This window comes from Eumetopias jubatus, unplaced genomic scaffold (genome assembly GCF_037043125.1).
Source record: "Eumetopias jubatus isolate StellerSeaLion01/CBP00866 unplaced genomic scaffold, mEumJub1_p1.0 scaffold_8, whole genome shotgun sequence".
Lineage (NCBI taxonomy): Eukaryota > Metazoa > Chordata > Mammalia > Carnivora > Otariidae > Eumetopias > Eumetopias jubatus.
Window position 1 is genome coordinate 44,694,554 of NW_028274814.1, and position 17,607 is coordinate 44,712,160.

Genomic DNA, 17,607 nt, shown 5'->3' on the forward strand with positions numbered 1-17,607 from the left:
TACTGAGCAGGGCACATAAGAAGAAGGGACCTGGGAATGGCAGAGGGAGGAAAAAGGGCTGAAAGGGCTAGGAGACAGGAGGTCAGAACACCTTCTTTCCTGAGAGCCAGGAAAGCAGGGCTCTTAGCTGTGTGGGCTGTGTGACTGGCCATCTGATTTAAGGCGAGAGAATGTTCTGAATGACCCCATGACCCCTAGTAGTCAGTTATTTCTATAGTTTCAAGAGAAGGGGGTGTGAGAAGTCAGTTGGAGAACAGCCTAGGCACTACCTTTTGCCCTCCCCCTCCCACATGTCATTTCTCCCTTGCAGTTTGTCCGGGTGGCTGAGCCTCACCCCCCCCACACACCCCTTGGGGCACCCAGAAGATCCCTGACTGGTCAAGAACCAGAGGAAGAAGAGACCCGGAAGTCCTGGCATGGGGACCAGAGCTCCTCAGCCAACCTCATAGATGGGAAAGCAGTCTGCTTGCCTCCCCCATCAACCACAGGGATACTTCAGGAAGGTTCCCACCCAATATGGAGGCTGAGGACCACCTCTGCTGACCCTCAGTCTCCTCCCCTGCCCTCCACACCGCACCTTAGCTGGGTCAGTCATGCAATGCTGAGCAGTAGGGTAGGCCGCTGGGCGGCCTGCTCCCCCACAGGGCAGAGATTGGGCGCATCATGGGTGTGTGTGTGAGTGGGGCTCCTGGGTGAGACCTAGCCCCCACCCCCAGGAGTTCAAGGGGGGTGGGGGGGCCGAGGATATAGGATGGCTCGGGGAGGGGCAGGGGCAGAGGAGGCCTCCCTGCGCTCAAACGCATTGTCTTGGCTGGCCTGTGGCCTCCTGGCCCTGCTGGCCAATGCCTGGATCATCCTCAGCATCTCGGCCAAGCAGCAGAAGCACAAGCCGCTGGAGTTACTGCTCTGCTTCCTGGCGGGCACGCACATACTCATGGCGGCCGTGCCCCTCACCACCTTCGCCGTGGTGCAGCTCCGGCGCCAGGCCTCTTCCGACTATGACTGGAACGAGAGCATCTGCAAGGTGTTTGTGTCCACCTACTACACACTGGCCCTGGCCACCTGCTTCACAGTCGCCTCCCTCTCCTACCATCGCATGTGGATGGTGCGTTGGCCTGTCAACTACCGTCTCAGCAACGCCAAGAAGCAGGCACTGCACGCCGTCATGGGCATCTGGATGGTCAGCTTCATCCTCTCTACGCTGCCCTCCATTGGCTGGCACAACAATGGCGAGCGCTACTACGCCCGCGGCTGCCAGTTCATAGTCTCCAAGATTGGCCTGGGCTTTGGTGTCTGCTTCAGCCTCTTGCTACTTGGGGGCATTGTCATGGGGCTGGTCTGTGTGGCCATCACCTTCTACCAGACGTTGTGGGCCCGGCCCCGGAGGGCTCGGCTGGCTTGGCGAGCGGGGGTGGGGGGCGGGGCCAAGGGGGGTGGGCCAGGGGGGTTGGGTACCCGGCCAGCCTTTGAGGTGCCAGCCATTGTGGTGGAGGATGCCAGAGGGAAGCGGCGGTCCTCGCTGGACGGCTCCGAGTCGGCCAAGACATCCCTGCAGGTCACCAACTTGGTCAGCGCCATCGTCTTTCTCTATGACTCACTCACAGGGGTGCCCATCTTGGTGAGATTGGGGTCCCCCGCCTGCTTTCCCCAATATCCAGGCCCCAGCACAATCACCTGACCTCCAAGTCCATCCGCCATACAGCAGCTCTGCGCTCTGCCATCCACCTTCCTCTCTTCTGCCCCCACCCCTGCTACATCTGTGAGCCCCCCCTCCATCATCCATCCCCTCGTTCCCATTACCCCCAGCCTCGTTGTCTGTTTTCCAGTTTCTACTACACAACTCCACCACCCATCCTCCAGCTCCACCATCTATCCCGCTGCTCTACGCTTTGGCTCCCAGCCCCACCATCCAGCAGCCTAGCTCCAGTCTCCATTCCCTAACACTCTCGGGATATATACCACAGGGTCTCTGAGCACTCCGGTGGAAAGCCCAGAGAGCTCGCCCCACCACCCCCGCTTTTTGCATCCCCATCTAGTCCCGATTCCCGAATTTCTCTCTGTGTTCAACTTTTCTGTACCGTCTGCTTCTGTCCCTCTGGACCTCAGGGCTTTGTCTCCAGTCCTTGCCCCCGACCTTCCTCTGAATCACGCCCTTGCCCTCCGTTTGTCCCATCTGCACCTCCGACTTTGCCTCTGTCCTGAGCCTCTGTGAACTGGGCCAGGCCTTCCTTTTTGCCCACCCACGGCACTAGAACCCTGGATCCGGGGCCCAGGGGGACCTCTGGGCGCTGGGTCGTGACCCCGCGCCATTCCCCGTCCTCCCGCTAGGTGGTGAGCTTCTTCTCCCTTAAGTCGGACTCGGCCCCGCCGTGGATGGTGCTGGCTGTGCTGTGGTGCTCCATGGCACAGACGCTGCTGCTGCCCTCCTTCATCTGGTCCTGCGAGCGCTACCGGGCCGACGTGCGCACGGTGTGGGAGCAGTGCGTGGCCATCATGTCCGAGGAGGAAGGCGATGACGGTCAGAGGAGGGACTGGGCTTTGGCTTTTCCGGGCTTCGGCTCCCTTTTCTGCCGGCCCTTCCCTGTGTGGGGACGGGCTGCCCTGGAGTGCCCCCTGCTGGACGGAACCGGCGCCGCCCCTGGGCTGACTCCCTTTCCCTAATCCCGCACCCCGATGTACACCCATCGCTTCCTTCTGCACCGAGGGCTCCCTCCACCCGGCGGCGGCTTCCCTCTGGAAGCCCACACTACCCAGCTCTGCCTCCACTCTCCAGGCCGAGTGCCTGAGAAGCAGTCCAGAGTCCTAACGCAACCGCTAAAGGAGGGCTGTGGAAGTAAGGGGACGGGACGCTAAGCTCCCTGAGAGAGGCCCCCAGCTATAGGGACAGTTCTTGGGGTGGGGTTGCAACTGTTTCAATAAACATGTCTATATGTATGAAGCACTAGGGACTTAGCAATGAATGCAACAGACGTTAGACACTCTTGCTTTTCCTCTTGGAGCTTACAGAGTCGTGGGAACAGGATTCTCCCAGGAGCTTATAAAGGGGGCAGGAGGTTGGGGCGCCTGAGTGGCTCAGTTGGTTAAGCCACTGCCTCCGGCTCAGGTCATGATCCTGGAGTCCCGGGATCGAGTCCCGGGATCGAGTCCCGCATCGGGCTCCCTGCTCGGCGGGGAGCCTGCCTCTCTCTCTGACCCTCCCCCCTCTCATGCTCTCTCTATCTCATTCTCTCTCTCAAATAAATAAATGAAATCTTAAAAAAGGGGGGGGCAGGAGGTTTTAAGGGGGGGTGGGGTGGGGAGGGGAGTGGGCATTCCCTGTCTGTAACGACCCTGCCCCTCTTCTCTCCTAGATGGGGGCTGTGATGACTATGCAGATGGCCGAGTGTGCAAAGTGCGCTTTGATGCCAATGGTACCACAGGACCAGGGGGCAGGGACCCCTCCCAGGTTAAGCTGCTGCCTGGAAGGCACATGCTCTTTCCCCCTCTTGAGAGGGTCCACTACTTACAGGTATGAGGCTAGGGAGTGCACCTCCTGTTCTGGGTACCCCCTTACTACCTGTCTCCGGTCTCTGCTGACCATCCCGACTCCCCACTCCCTAGCCCTGGCCTGCAGGGCACCTAAGGGGTAGGTGAAAGAAACGTGTGGCAAGAGAGGCTCCCCTTCAGACCTCTCAGAACCAGGTTTGCCCATCAGAGGATGTTTTGCAAAAGTTTAAGGGGGTGGGGCCTTCTTACCGAGTCCCTACTTTGGTTCCTGCTTCTACCCCTGCTTGGTCCCCATAGCACCTCTGGGTCTACCGGCTCCTCTCCCCAGGTCCCTCTGTCCCGCCGTCTGTCCCACGATGAGACCAACATCTTCTCTACTCCTCGGGCACCAGGCTCCATCCTGCATAAGTGGTCATCCTCTGATGACATCCGGGTCCTCCCGGCCCAGAGCCAAGCCCTGGGGGGCCCTCCTGAGTACCTGGGACGAAGACAAAGGCTGGAGGATGAGGAGGATGAGGAGGAAGCTGAAGGTGGGGGGCTGGCCAGCCTTCGCCAGTTCTTGGAGGGTGGGATGTTGGGGTCAGGTGGGGGACCCCCACGGGGTCCTGGCTTCTTCCGGGAAGAGATCACCACCTTCATTGATGAGACACCTCTGCCTTCTCCGACTGCTTCGCCAGGGCCCTCTCCTCGCCGGCCCAGGCCCCTGGGCCTCTCACCCCGCAGGCTCTCCCTTGGGTCCCCTGACAGCAGAGCCGTTGGACTTCCTTTGGGGCTAAGTGCAGGGAGACGCTGCTCCCTGACAGGAGGTGAGGGGAGTGCAAGACCTTGGGGAGGATCCTGGGGCCCAGGTAACCCCATTTTCCCCCAGCTGACCCTGTGAGCCCAAGTGGGCTGGCGGGACTCAGGGGAGGGGCCCTGAGTAACACCAGTTCTGGCCCTGAGCCTAGGGCAGCTGCCTCCAGACTCCGTGGAGGTGGGCACTGGATCTGGGGCCTGGAGCCCCCTGCTGTCTCCCATCTCAATGACCAGATGCCCTACTCACCTTCCATCACCCTTAGCAAAACATATTAAAGCCTGAAGTGTTACCATGGAAACCACGGTGTCCTGTGTGCTCGGGTGGCAGAGGGTATGGTGGGAGGCTCGGGGGTGGAAAGGCTCATAGAGGACAAAATAGAGCGGGGGCAGTGAGCAGAGGCCCAGAAATACACGTGGAAAAAGACAAACTCAAACATGAAGACATACAGAGGGACAGGCTTGTAAGAGCATCTTGTGGCAACCCTGTCGGGACCCCTCTCATTCCTGAGAGCTTTTACTGTATCCTTGATTAATAAACTTCTGTCGCTTTACTCACAAAAAAAAAAAAAGAGCATCTTGTGCTGGGCATGGGCATGGGGAGACAATTGAGTTTGCCGCTTTGCGGTGTGAAGGATCTCTGTCTGGATTTGTGGAAGTAGTTTCAGAGTGTGATTCCATGTGCCATGCCCCAACTCTCCTTCCCCCAAATCCACCCAGGCCTCACTTTCTGGGCAGGAAAGGATTTGGGCCTGAGTTGGTGTCACAGGCCCGCATCCCATGCTGCATTCTAAGGCTCATTTTCCAAAAGTGGGTGTGGGTAGGTGTATGGGAGGCATCCACTCTCCTTGTCCTGGTCCCAAGAGTGGGGGTGGGGGAGGCACAGAGCGGAGGGGAACACAGCTCCAGTAGTTACTCTGAGGCCGGGGGCCTCAGGGGTTTGAGTCAAGGGTCCGAAGAGGCTCCCCATGCTGTTTTCCAAAGCACCAGTCCTACTCCAGTGCCAGCCGTTTGCCATCTGCTCTTCAGGGCCTGTTTGTCGTCCCACACCGTCCCTCGTCTTAAAGACTGCTGTCTCCACTTTCTGCCAGGCTTCCCGACGTCTCTGGCTCTCATATTGGCCTCTCCCAGGGTTGAGCCTGGGCCGCACCGGCTCTCCTTGGCCCCCCGCTCATTCCTTCTCTCTTCCTGTCCTCCCTCCTCTCCATCTCTCCTTCCTTTCCCCTCCCTCTCCCTTCCCCCTTCCCTCTCTCTCTCTCCCTCTCGGCTCCCGCATTCCGCTTCGGCAGCCGGCCGGCGCCCCTGGCACCATGCTCCGGCTCCTCCGGTTGCTGCTGCTGCTGCTGCTGCTGCCCCCGCCGGGGTCCCCCGAGCCCCCCGGCCTGGCCTCGCTGTCCCCGGGGGCGCCCCCGCAGGCCCCCGACTTGCTCTACGCCGACGGGCTGCGCGCCTACGCGGCCGGGGCTTGGGCGCCGGCCGTGGCGCTGCTGCGGGAGGCGCTGCGGAGCCAGGCGGCGCTGGGCCGCGCGCGCCAGGACTGCGGGGCGCGCTGTGCGGCCGAGGCGGGGGCCGCGCTCCCCGCGGTGCTGCTTGACGCCCCGGGGCCTGACTCCGGGCCCGGCCCGGCGCGGGGGGCCTGGGAGCGGCTGCTGCTCCGCGCGGCGCTCCGCCGGGCCGAGTGCCTGACCCAGTGCGGGGCGCAGAGGCTGGGCCCCGGGGGCGCGGCGCGGCTCCGCGTGGGGAGCGCGCTGCGGGACGCCTTTCGCCGCCGGGAGCCCTACAACTACCTGCAGAGGGCCTATTACCAGGTGCGGGAGCCGCCCAGGCCCCTTCGGGGGTCCCGCCCCGACCCACGCTGCGCCGCTACTTGGAGCTCGCCGGGAGAGGGCGGAATGCCGGCGCCCGGGACTCCGGGCGGGGGGGGGGGCTCGGGGGCGGTCGGCGGACCTCTCCTTTTGAGTCGGTCCCATCCAAACCGCGCCAAATACCCACTGAGGTCGCCGAGGGACAGCCTAAGGGAGAGTGGGAGCAAAGCTGGAGCGGGGCTGGATGGGTTCCTGAGGCGGGGTGGAAGGAGATCGGGGATGGAGGGAAGGGGCCTGAAACGTTAGAGGTCTTACTGAGACCTACGTGGGATGATAGTAAAGCGGAGCGGATGGGGGGAAGCCCGTCGCTGCACAGGAAGCACGGGGGGGTGGGGGGGGGTTGAGTGTGAGCCTTTGAGGGGCAGGGTCAAGGCTAAGGAGTCTAGAGGCCGGGCATGTGGCGGGCAGGCAGTGGACGCTGCGCAGCTACCAGTTCGGTAGCTATTGCCTACGTGGCTGGGGGGGCGGGGGGCTGGTCACACACACCTCAGCCCAGGGTCCTAGAGACCTGCGGGTTTTGCTGGTGGCTCAGGTTTCCCCCACTTCCCACCTTACTTAAGCCATCACTTGCACCTTGTCTTCCAAACGGAGGCCCTGAGGTCCCTCTACCAATTCCGCACCCACTCCAAAGTCTCCAGACCCCTCTTCTCTGAGTTCCCCCGGCATACTGGTTTCTAGGGGCGCTGGAGGTTGGGAAGTGGGCAGTTCTGACTGACAAGTCTTCCAGAAAGCTCTGGCGCAGTTCCAGGTGTGTGTGTGGCGGAGGGTGGGGAGGCCAGTGAGCCGGTAGAGGTCCGACACCCCTACCTGAGGGCACTGACTCCCTCATCCTTCGTGCTTCTCAGCTGAAGAAGTTGGACCTGGCAGCTGCGGCAGCACACACCTTCTTTGTAGCAAACCCAACACACTTGCAGATGCGGGAGGACATGGCTAAGTACAGACGCATGTCTCGGGTGCGGCCCCAGAGCTTCCGGGACCTGGAGACACCGCCACACTGGGTGAGACCCCTTGGCCAGATACACAGGGCTCACTGGACTGGGACCTGTGTGGCTCAGGCATCAGGAGACCTGGGTACTGTCCTCAGTAAGCCTGGATGGAGAGTCCCTCTCTGGGGCTTGGTTTTTCTTCCCGAGGATCACTAAAGTCCCTTGTTCGACCATTCTGATCCCGAGGCCCACCCTATATTCCCCAAGGTGAAGTGGGACCTGGAGTCCACACCCCAGATGAGACCAACACCCCTCCCCTTCTTTCTGCCTCCCAATCTTGTCTGGCACCCTGCTTCCAGGAGCTCAGGTGACTGCCCGCTCCCCTCCCCCACAGGCAGCCTATGACGATGGCCTGGAGCTACTGGGGCGCCAGGAGGCAGGACTGGCACTGCCCAGGCTAGAGGAGGCCCTGCAGGAGAGCCTGGCCCAGATGGAGAGCTGCCGGGCTGGCTGTGAGGGGCCCGAGGAGCAGCAGAGGGAGGAAGAGGAGGAGGAAGGGGCCGGGAGCCAGGGGGGCCTCTATGAGACCATTGCAGGTAAGGTGCTGGGGATTCCCGGCCCCACAGAGAGGAGCGTCACAAGCTCAATGGGTGACGTGTGTTGTCTGCAGGGCACTGGATTCGGGTCCTGCAGTGCCGGCAGCGCTGTGTGGGGGACACGGCCACGCGTCCTGGACGCAGTTTCCCTGTCCCTGACTTCCTTCCCAGCCAGCTGAGGCGGCTTCACGAGGCCCATGCTCAGGGTCAGTTGGGGAAGTCTGGGCGCTGGGGGTGACGGGGGTTGGAAACAGGGGAAGTGAAGGTTTGTCTCTGATGGTATCCTGAGCCCCATCTCTCCATCCCTCCCGTCTGTCTCTGGATCTGTAGTTGGTCAGGAGGACTCTCATTTGCTCTCCTTTGGTGCCTTTGTGGAAAGCTCAGGAGATGGGTCCCAGGGCTCCTTCTGCCCTTGCTGCTTCTCACCTTCCTTTAACTCCCTTCTCTCTTCCTCCCCTTTGAACTCTGCCTATCCAGCTCAGGTATGTTTGAGTAAGCTTTGGAAAGAAGCAATGGATGAGTGTGCCTGCCAGGTGGGATGGGGGCTTTGGAGTTGTTTGGCATCGGGAGACCACCTTCTCTGGCTCTGCCCAGGGACCACTGTCCTTCTCAGTCTCCGTGCCCCACCCTGCCCTATTACTCTGTCTCCAGTGGGGAATCTGTCCCAGGCTATGGAGAATGTCCTGAGTGTTCTGCTCTTCTACCCGGAGGATGAGGCTGCCAAGAAGGCTCTAAACGAGTACCAGGCCCAGCTGGAAGAGCCGAGACCTGGCCTCGGGCCGAGAGAGGTAACCCTCTGCTCCATATTTACCCTAAATCAAATAGACCTGAGAAGTAACCTGGACTCTGTACCCCCTTTTAGTCACCACAGGCAACTCCAAGTCCAGCATCTGACTTGTCTCCCCTTCCTGCTCCCCACTGCAGACTCCACTTTCTGAGTCCAAGTGGCAGCCCATCCCCCCTTGCCTTCACCTCACCCCCCTTGTGTGCCCTCCTGTGCCACAGGCATATGCGTATAACCTCCCCCCCGCCCCCCCAGCCCCCCCCACACCTTGAGCCCAGATGCCCCGAAGCTGTTGACCAAGAAGGCACAGGAAAGGGTTTAGGAGCATGCAGGCTGTCCCCTAGAACCAGGGGCTGCCATGCTCTCCTCCAGCCTTAACTTCCCTGCCCCACTCTACTTCTCCTCGTTCCACCCCTTTCTCCCTGCTCCCACCCCGCCTCAGGACATCCAGCGCTTCATCCTTCGATCCTTGGGGGAGAAGAGACAGCTCTACTATGCCATGGAGCACCTGGGGGCCAGCTTCAAGGATCCTGTGAGTATCTCCCCTTGTCCCCGTCCTGCCACTCAGTGCTCCCCCAGGAGGAAGAGAAGAGTGATGCCCTACATTTGTGTCACTGTGCTTTGCAACAAGGCTTCCCATTTCCCACACCCCTGGGAGGCTTGGAGAGGCGTCTGCAGTGTCTCAGGGAGAAAGGAGAGGGCCGCTTTGGGGTCATGCAGGCCTAAGTGTTGGTCTCTTCTCTGCCATAAACAAGCTCTGGACCTTCACTTGCCTCAGCCTCAATTTCCTTACCTGTAAAATGGGCACATCAGACCTATCTCATAGAGTGATTGACACCATATCATTGCTACATAGTAGAGAAGGCTCTGTTCTTGCTGCTGCTTTGGTTACTGTTCTTTTTGTGGTAGTTATGAGGAAACTGAAGGGCAGAGGGTTTCTTCACTGCTAGGACAATAACATAAGGCATTTTCTCAACCGTCTTGGCACCACTGACATTTTTTTTTTTAAGATTTATTTATTTATTTGAGAGAGCGAGAATGAGAGAGAGAGAGTACATGAGAGGGGGGAGGGTCAGAGGGAGAAGCAGGCTCCTCGCCGAGCAGGGAGCCTGATGCAGGACTCGATCCTGGGACTCCGGGATCATGTCCTGAGCTGAAGGCAGTCACTTAACCAACTGAGCCACCCAGGCGCCCACCATTGGCATTTTTGATCTGATCATTCTTTGTAGGGGAGAGGAAGGGGGCTTGCCTAGGCATTGTGGGATGTTCAGCAGCTTCCCTGGCCTCTGCCCAGTAGGTGTCAATAGCACTCTGAGTCATGACAATCAAAAATGTTTCCAGACATCGCCTAATATCCCCTGGGGGGGCAAAATCTCCCTGGTTGAGAACTGCCGGCTCAAAGTGTGGGCTCTAAAGCTAGTTCAGTATGCATGTATGTATGTATGTTAAGTAGGCTCCACACCCAACATGGGGCTGGAACTCAGGACCCCAAAATCAAGAGTCACGTGCTCTACAACTGAGCCATGAGGTGCCCCTCTAAAGAATCCCAAATCTGTCGCTTACTAGCTGTGTGATCTTGGGCATGTTACTTTACCTCTCTGTGTCTTAGAGTCTTCAACTGCAAAGCGGGCACGTTAATACAATGTGTTTCATTAAGACTATCGTGAACATTACATGATGAATCTCCACGCATTCCGCTTCCGTGGATGAAGCTGTTAGAAAAGCACCTGACAAATAGTGCTACGTGAGCAGTTGTGGGTAGAGTTTGGCCCAACTCCTGGGGCTCCCGACAACGAGTCCAGGGCTTGTCCCACCTCTGCCTTCTTCTCTGGAAGCAGGAGGACATTAATGTGGTAGATCAGAGTCTAATAATGTCAGGGATTTGGGCTGGACTTGGGTGACGGTGCTTTTCCTGACTCTCCCAGGATCCCTGGACCCCAGCAGCTGTCATCCCTGAGGCACTTAGAGAAAAGCTCAGGTAGGAGATGCCCTGTGGTAGGAGGGGCCTGGCCCAAGCTGGAAGGTGGGGGAGGCATCTTGGTAGGTCCGGGGAAGATGGGTCCGGACTGGCGGGCACATGCACTGAGCACGTCTCTCACCCCTGAGAGAGGATCAAGAGAAGAGGCCGTGGGACCATGAGCCGCCACAGCCGAAGCCCTTGACTCACTGGAAGGGTAAGTTTCTGGGAAAGCAGGAAGCAGGAGCCCCGAGGGTCTGGGGGGCCGGGTCTGGGTGGCCGCCAGCCTTGCTGGGCCTGCCCTCAGCGGGCACTCAGCCCCCTCTGCCCTGTCCCTTCCCCCGCAGATGTGCTTCTCCTGGAGGGAGTAACCCTGACCCAGGACGCAAGACAGCTGAATGGGTCCGAGCGGGTGGTGTTGGACGGACTGCTCACCCCGGCTGAGTGTGGGGTGCTGCTGCAGCTGGCCAAGGTAAGAAGACCTGTGAGTAGGTGGCACCGTCAGCTAGTTAGGGACCTCAGGCACAGCCCGCCTGGTTCTGCCCTCTCTGGTTCTCCAGCGGGCACTGCCCTTGCCCCCCCCCGCCCCCCGCATGGCGGTGGACACGTTCCGTTTCTCTCAACTTAGCCGGCCTGGGGTGGAATTTTGCTAGAAATTGGTAGGAAGAACGAAACAAAAAACATAAAGACATAAAAAAGGGTGAGTGTGCAGGTGAGGATTCCTTGGTTAGCCAAGAGTTTAATTATCGGCTTGGCCAGTGGCGGAGCGGACATAGAGGCTATTTTCCCCATCTGTTGCATCCCCTGCTGGTTTGGGTTGAATGATCCGTATTCACCAGGTTTAGTCCACCATTTGGGGAAGCTTTCATCTTCATTCTAGGTTAGCCTTCCTTCTACACAACACTCACTGAGTATCTGCTGCGTACTCAAAACTACTAGGTTCCAGGGGGAGGGAGATGAGCACAGACGTGCATTCAGAAGCTCACTGTACAGAGAAGGAGTCAGACGTGGAGACACATCAGTAGATCGAGGGCTAAGTTTGCTACAAGAAGCACGTACCCATCCAAATAGGAGCGCTGAAATGCCAAGTCACAGAAGGCTTATGGGGTGGCGGGGGGAGCATTTGACGGGGTCATTTGAGCTCAGTCTTTTTTTGTTTATTTTTTTATTTTTATTTTTTAAAGATTGTATTCATTCATTTGACAGAGAGAGAGGGAGACACAGTAAGAGAGGGAACACAAGCAGGGGGAGTGGGAGAGGGAGAAGCAGGCTTCCCGTGGAGCAGGGAGCCCGAAGCGGGGCTCGATTCCAGGACCTCAGGATCATGACCTGAGCCAAAGGCAGACGCTTAACAACTGAGCCACCCAGGCGCCCCGAGCTCAGTCTTTAAAAAAACAAACAAACAAACAAAAACATTTTATTTATTTATTTGAGAGAGAGAGGGTGCGCACATGCATATGTGCGGTGCGTGCACGTAGTGGGGGAGGGGCAGAGAGAGAAGCAGACTCCCCATTTAACAGGGAGCTGGCCACAGGCACTTGATCCCCAGATGCGATTCCAGGACCCCAGGATCATGACCTGAGCCCAAGGCAGATGCTTAACTGCCTGAGCCACCCAGGTGCCCCTTGAGCTCAGTCTTAAGGATGAGTTAACAAGGCAGAGAAGGGGAGGAGAGCCAGGCCGTAAGGAAGAAGAATGAGGGGGGTCTCTGACAACTGCAGTAGAGTACAGGAGCTAAGGACTTGGGCCCCCAACAGTGGTTAGCTGGGTGACCTTGTGCAATGTATTTTAATGTCTCTGAGCCTCGTTTCTTCATCTGTAAAATGGGGCTAAATACAGTGGGTTCTTTTAGGGTTGTTGTGAGGACCCTGGTAGTCCTTGGTAAGGCTGTTGGAAGAATATAAAAAGCGCTCAGGATTAGCCGGCGCTGTGTCATCCGGCTGTATGTTATCCAGAGGAGGTATAGGGGAGAGAAGCCGGAAGTGTGAGGCACGGGCGAGATGACGAAGAGACTTCTGTCCCCTGCCAAGGATTTTGTCCACCGTGGACAGCTTATCGGAGAATTTAAGGAGGGGTTAGGTTTTAAGTTCCCGTGCATTAGCAGGAGCAGGGTCTGGAGTCACCATCCTGCAGAACCGGTAGATCCCTCTAGTGGCACTGTGGAGAATGCACTGGGAGAGGAAAGCAAGGAGGGGAGGCTTCTGGAGTGCTACTGCCTTAGGTTAGGTCCTCATTTCAAGGAAATGAAGAGAGGCGGACAGATGAGAGATATTTAGAAAGTCAAAGATAGAGAAGTTCAGCACTAAACCTATGTGGGAGACAATGGATGAAAGGATGGAGTCAGGGATAACTCCCAAGTATCAGCCCTTCTTTCTGTTCCTCCATCGCACTAAATTCATTCTGGCCTCAGGACCTTTGCACTGCGGTTTCTGCTGCCTGGAACATTTTTTTCTCTCACATATTCAAGTGGCTCCTTTATATCATTTGCTTTCAATTTAGATGTCACCTCACTCATCAATTAGCTGTCCCCTAACCACTGCCTGCGCACTCTCAAGGCTGTAACCCTATTTTAATTTTTTAAATACCATTTATCCCCATCTGAGTCGATCTGGTTTGTTTGTTTGTTTGTTTACTCAAAATATAAACCGCATGAGGGCGCCTGGGTGGCTCAGTTGGTTGAGCGACTGCCTTCGGCTTAGGTCATGATCCTGGAGTGTCGGGATCGAGTCCCACATCGGGCTCCCTGCTCAGCAGGGAGCCTGCTTCTCCCTCTGACCCTCCTCCCTCTCGTGCTCTCTCTCTCAAATAAATAAACAAAATCTTTAAAAAAAATAAAAAATAAAATTAAAAAAATATAAACCGCATGAGAGCAGGGACCTTTTCATGTTCATGGTTGTATCCTCAGTGCCTAGAATATAGGAAGTGCTCAGTACAGATTTGTTGAATGAATAAATACAAACATGGAAGGTTAGATGTCTTGGGTGAGTAGGTGGTTTCTCAGAGATGGGGTTTATACACAGGGTAACTGGGTAGGGGTTGCAGAAAGCAGCCAAAAGAATAGTTATCAGGAAAGGGACATCCAAATACCAGGAGACCCCCAGGTAATGCGACTTGTATAGGTGGTTGGGTAGTTGGGGCTCAGCATCAAGGGTTGTCACATTCTCCAAGAGTGTGTCAAGGGTGTCAGAGAGAGGCACCTCGGCTGATGCTGTCTCCCCACGTCGAGCCGGCCGGGACCCGGCCTGACTCTCAAACTTCCTGCTAACGCCCTGTTTCTGGAAAGACTCCTCTATCCTTGGCTCATTAGGAACAAATGATCAAGCCCTTCCTGCCCCCTTTCCCCAACAGCCCTTACCCTCTCAGAGGCCCCTTCCCTGCTCTAGGAAGCTCTCCAGAGCTCTGGGCACAGCCCCCTCGGCCAGTGGGATTCTAGATCTTTACCAGAGAGTGACAATATAGATAGTCGTTCTGTGGGAAGGGGCAGCAGCTCAGGAAAGGGAGCCGGCAGGGAACCCTGGGGGCTTCTAGCCTCTTCCGGGGACTGGGAGGATTGGAGAAAGATCTTGCAGCCCTGTGGGCAGTGAGGTGGCGGATGGCCTGGGACTCGGGGAGTGAGACTCCCCAGCCACGTCTCTCCCTCCGTAGGACGCTGCCGAGGCCGGAGCCAGGTCTGGCTATCGTGGCCGCCGCTCCCCTCACACCCCCCATGAGCGCTTCGAGGGGCTCACAGTGCTCAAGGCTGCACAGGTAAGGGGAGGCTCCCATGCTCTGGTCTGATGCCCAGAACCAGAGAAGAGGGTATGCAGAAGGCTGGGTGCCCGTACCTGGGCCTCTCCCGTGGCCTGAGAGCACCTGAGTCCCCTGCCTAGAGTTGAGGGCGGCAGGAGGGGAGGTGTTCTGAGACCTCGGGACCTGGGTGATGGTCACAGAGCCAATGGAAGGAGCAGTTTGGGCTGATCGACAGAGCTGGCTGCTGAGACCAAATCCGTGGGTGGAGAGCAATGGAAGTAGGGCAGGGGCTGGGGCAGGGCCACCCTTCTGTTGCCCCCTCCTTTCCCGCCCTTCCTTTCCCCGCTTGCAGCTGGCCCAGGCTGGGGCCGTGGGCAGTCAGGGGGCTAAGCTGCTTCTGGAGGTGAGCGAGCGCGTGAGGACTTTGACACAGGCCTACTTCTCCCCGGAGCGGCCCCTGCATCTTTCCTTCACCCACCTGGTGTGCCGGAGTGCCATAGAAGGTAACCACCAGGGAGCCTAGCTGTTCCTCCCCAATCCTGGGCCCCTGTTGGGCACTGCTCCCCCTCCGCATCGCCAAACCTGGTGGGCTTTCTGACTCCCCCGCCCTGAGGGCTCTTGGCAACTCTGTCCAGCCGTGATCCCCCGAAGCTGCAGGGGGAGTGTGGGCAGCAGTGGATGTGGGCACAGGGGCATGCACCAGGCCCCTTTGCTTCCCAGGAGAGCAAGACCAGCGCATGGACCTGAGTCACCCGGTGCATGCAGACAATTGCGTCCTGGACCCTGACACCGGGGAGTGCTGGCGGGAGCCCCCAGCCTACACCTATCGAGACTACAGGTGGGCAGCCCCCGCAGTGGTCAGGTGGGTGGGCCTGGGTTGGGGTCTCACTGCCTGTGGCTTCCTCCCTTTGCAGTGGGCTTCTCTACCTCAACGATGACTTCCACGGTGGGGACCTGTTCTTCACAGAGCCCAATGCGCTCACGGTCACAGTAAGCCGGATGGGGGGGTGTGGGGGTGTGGCGGGGAGCCCAGCTGTGGGCTCCGAATTCAAAACGGAAGCTTCCCAGAGGCAAATGCAGGGAAATGGCCGGGGCCCCCTTAACCCTTTCTTTCCTTTCTGGCCTCCCCTGCCCTCTCTACCACGTGTCCGGGTTTTGGGGGTTCTAGTAGAGGTTGATTACACCTCCCCGGGAGATCTCTTGTGGCCCCTCCAAACCCTGCCTTCAGTGTTTGCCTCACTCCCTCAAGGAGGGTAGATAAAGTGCAGGTCCCCAAGGCCCTAGTCCAGGTAGAAACCAGGGGCTGGAATTGGGCAGAAGGAGAGGGACAGTGATTTTGCATCATCTACTGCTCTGTCTTACCCAGTTACCTCCTTCTCTGCTAACTGCCACCAGCTACCCATGATCCATGGCCTCTCTGAGGTAGAAAAATGTCCCCAAGATCCGTATCCCCAGTACCCAGAGTCTGGTACTGCATTCATACCCTCAGATTACTTCATACCTGGGATTTAAAGGTTGATCAGGAAAAGTCAAGGCCTGGGCAGGGGGTGGGGAGGCGCTCCACGGAGGCCCCTTTGCTTTGGCTCTGACTCCTCTAGCCTCAGTCTGGCATTTGTGCTCCCCAAGTTGAGGCCAACTTCCCATTTCCCCCCAGGATGGTCCCTGAATTAAGGAATGGGAAGTGATGGGCAGGAGAGCTGAACTCTTTGCGCCCCGGCCCGCCACCTGCCGTAGGGAGTCAGGACCAAGTGTTCTGAGAGCACCCATCCATGGCGCTGAACCTGCCCTCACCCCTCAGGCTCAGGTTCGTCCTCGCTGTGGACGCCTCGTGGCCTTCAGCTCCGGTGGGGAGAACCCCCACGGTGTGTGGGCCGTGACGCGGGGACGGCGCTGCGCCCTGGCGCTGTGGCACACGTGGGCGCCTGAGCACAGGGAGCAGGTGAGCAGCCGCCAGAGTAGGACGGGCTGTCTCTCCTGGTGTGTGAAGGATGAGGGGCGGGGGCCGAGACGTCCCAGGGAGGGTCCGTGGGGGCAAGGTGATGCGGGAGGTTGGGCCAGACTCTCCTCCCTACTCCCCAGGAGTGGACAGAAGCCAAAGAGCTGCTGAAGGAGCCAGAGGAGGAGAAGGAGGAGGAGGAGGAGGAAGAAATGCCCAACAAAGACTATTCCCCGGAACCCCCCAGCCGCAGGCTTCCGCGGGTCCAGGACAAGGCTGGGAAACCGCCTCGGCTCCGAGAGGAACTGTGAGGGACTGAGCCAGCTCCCTGGGGATGTGGCCACTTGACTTGTGAAGGGCCGCCTTGATGCCAGGACCCACAAGAAGCCCCCATGTGCTGGGAGCAGAACAGTGAGCTCTCTGTCCCTGCACCCCTACTACCTTGGGGACCACAAGGGCTGTCCAGCCCTGGACTCAGAGGACACTGCACAGACTAGCCTAGAGCTCACCAGGCCTGGGTGATGGACCTCCAGCCCGAGGACAGACCGAGGACACGATGCCTCCCTGGACAAAAAAATGGCAGGGGAGAGGGCCTGACTGCTTCATGTGTGGAGGATGAGAGGGAGGCTAACCCCAGTGCCCTGTCCCAGCCTGTAATAAAGAACTGAAGATCCCTCAGTCAAGGGCCCAGACAAGGGTATCACAGTTTCTGTGGTGTCTGCTGCGGGCAGTGCCTGTGGCTGGCCTGGGAGGAGACAGGTGTCTCTGGGCCTCCCAGAGGCGGGGCCGCTCAAAGCCTGTGATTTGTCAGGGAAATCCCGGCCACCTGCTCCCCATATGCAAATGGACCCAGACCCCGGACAGCTGCTCCCTGGGCCTCCAACTCTAAGCCCCGTCTTCCCTCTCCCAGCTTGGCCAAGACGTAGGGCTGCCTGATCCCTCGGGTTCCAGCCTTCACAACCCCAGCAGGACCCCGTGAGTCAGGGGGGCAAGGAGTGGGCCAAACCCCAGATGGAAGCCGGGTCAGGGTTGAGCCCCACTTCCCACCCCTTGTCCACTTAAAGCAGGTGCCACCCTGTCCAGTCTTTCTCTCTGGATCCCCTGGACCTTCCCGCCCCCCCCCCCCAGATCAGACCCAGGGGCAGCTGGTTGGGGTTTGTTGAGAAGAAGGATTATCCAGATCAGTCCCATCTAATCTCAGCTCCTGCCTGCACCCTCCCCATATTCACCTGAACCTCCTTCCCCAGAACCCTGAATTTAGGGATGAAATCTTGGATGTTGATAATGGGCTACCTCTCACCCTCATATTCTGGCTCCTGGGCTGGTTGCTAGGCATGCCCTGACTGCCACGATCATCAGCATTGGTGGGGGCTGGGGCGGGGGGGGGCACTGGGCTATGGTTGCTTCTCCTCTGTACCCCTCCCAAACCCCAACCTTTAATCCTCACAGCTTTGCTCTAATCCCAAGGGGCCTGATGCTCTTATCTCTGCCTACAGGGAGACTGGCCAGGGAAGCACCCCCTTCCACCCCTCCTCC

At 58.5% G+C, this 17,607-nt stretch overlaps 2 protein-coding genes across 2 annotated transcripts; both read left to right on the plus strand.

Moving 5' to 3' along the window:
* The first annotated feature begins 751 nt into the window (after window positions 1-751).
* Window positions 752-4,580, plus strand: GPR162 (G protein-coupled receptor 162). The gene is made up of 4 exons (XM_028121150.1): window positions 752-1,618; window positions 2,329-2,518; window positions 3,351-3,508; window positions 3,815-4,580. Exons 1-4 carry the CDS (start codon window positions 752-754, stop codon window positions 4,364-4,366), a joined length of 1,767 nt encoding a protein of 588 aa, XP_027976951.1. The 3' UTR covers window positions 4,367-4,580.
* Window positions 4,581-5,588: 1,008 nt separating this feature from the next.
* P3H3 (prolyl 3-hydroxylase 3) lies at window positions 5,589-16,382 on the plus strand. The gene is made up of 15 exons (XM_028121231.2): window positions 5,589-6,086; window positions 6,989-7,141; window positions 7,464-7,665; window positions 7,740-7,871; window positions 8,317-8,453; window positions 8,892-8,981; window positions 10,375-10,427; window positions 10,556-10,623; window positions 10,754-10,878; window positions 14,052-14,153; window positions 14,488-14,638; window positions 14,856-14,973; window positions 15,050-15,125; window positions 15,934-16,074; window positions 16,215-16,382. The coding sequence occupies exons 1-15, from the start codon at window positions 5,589-5,591 to the stop codon at window positions 16,380-16,382; spliced, it is 2,214 nt and encodes a 737-aa protein (XP_027977032.2).
* Window positions 16,383-17,607: the final 1,225 nt, after the last annotated feature.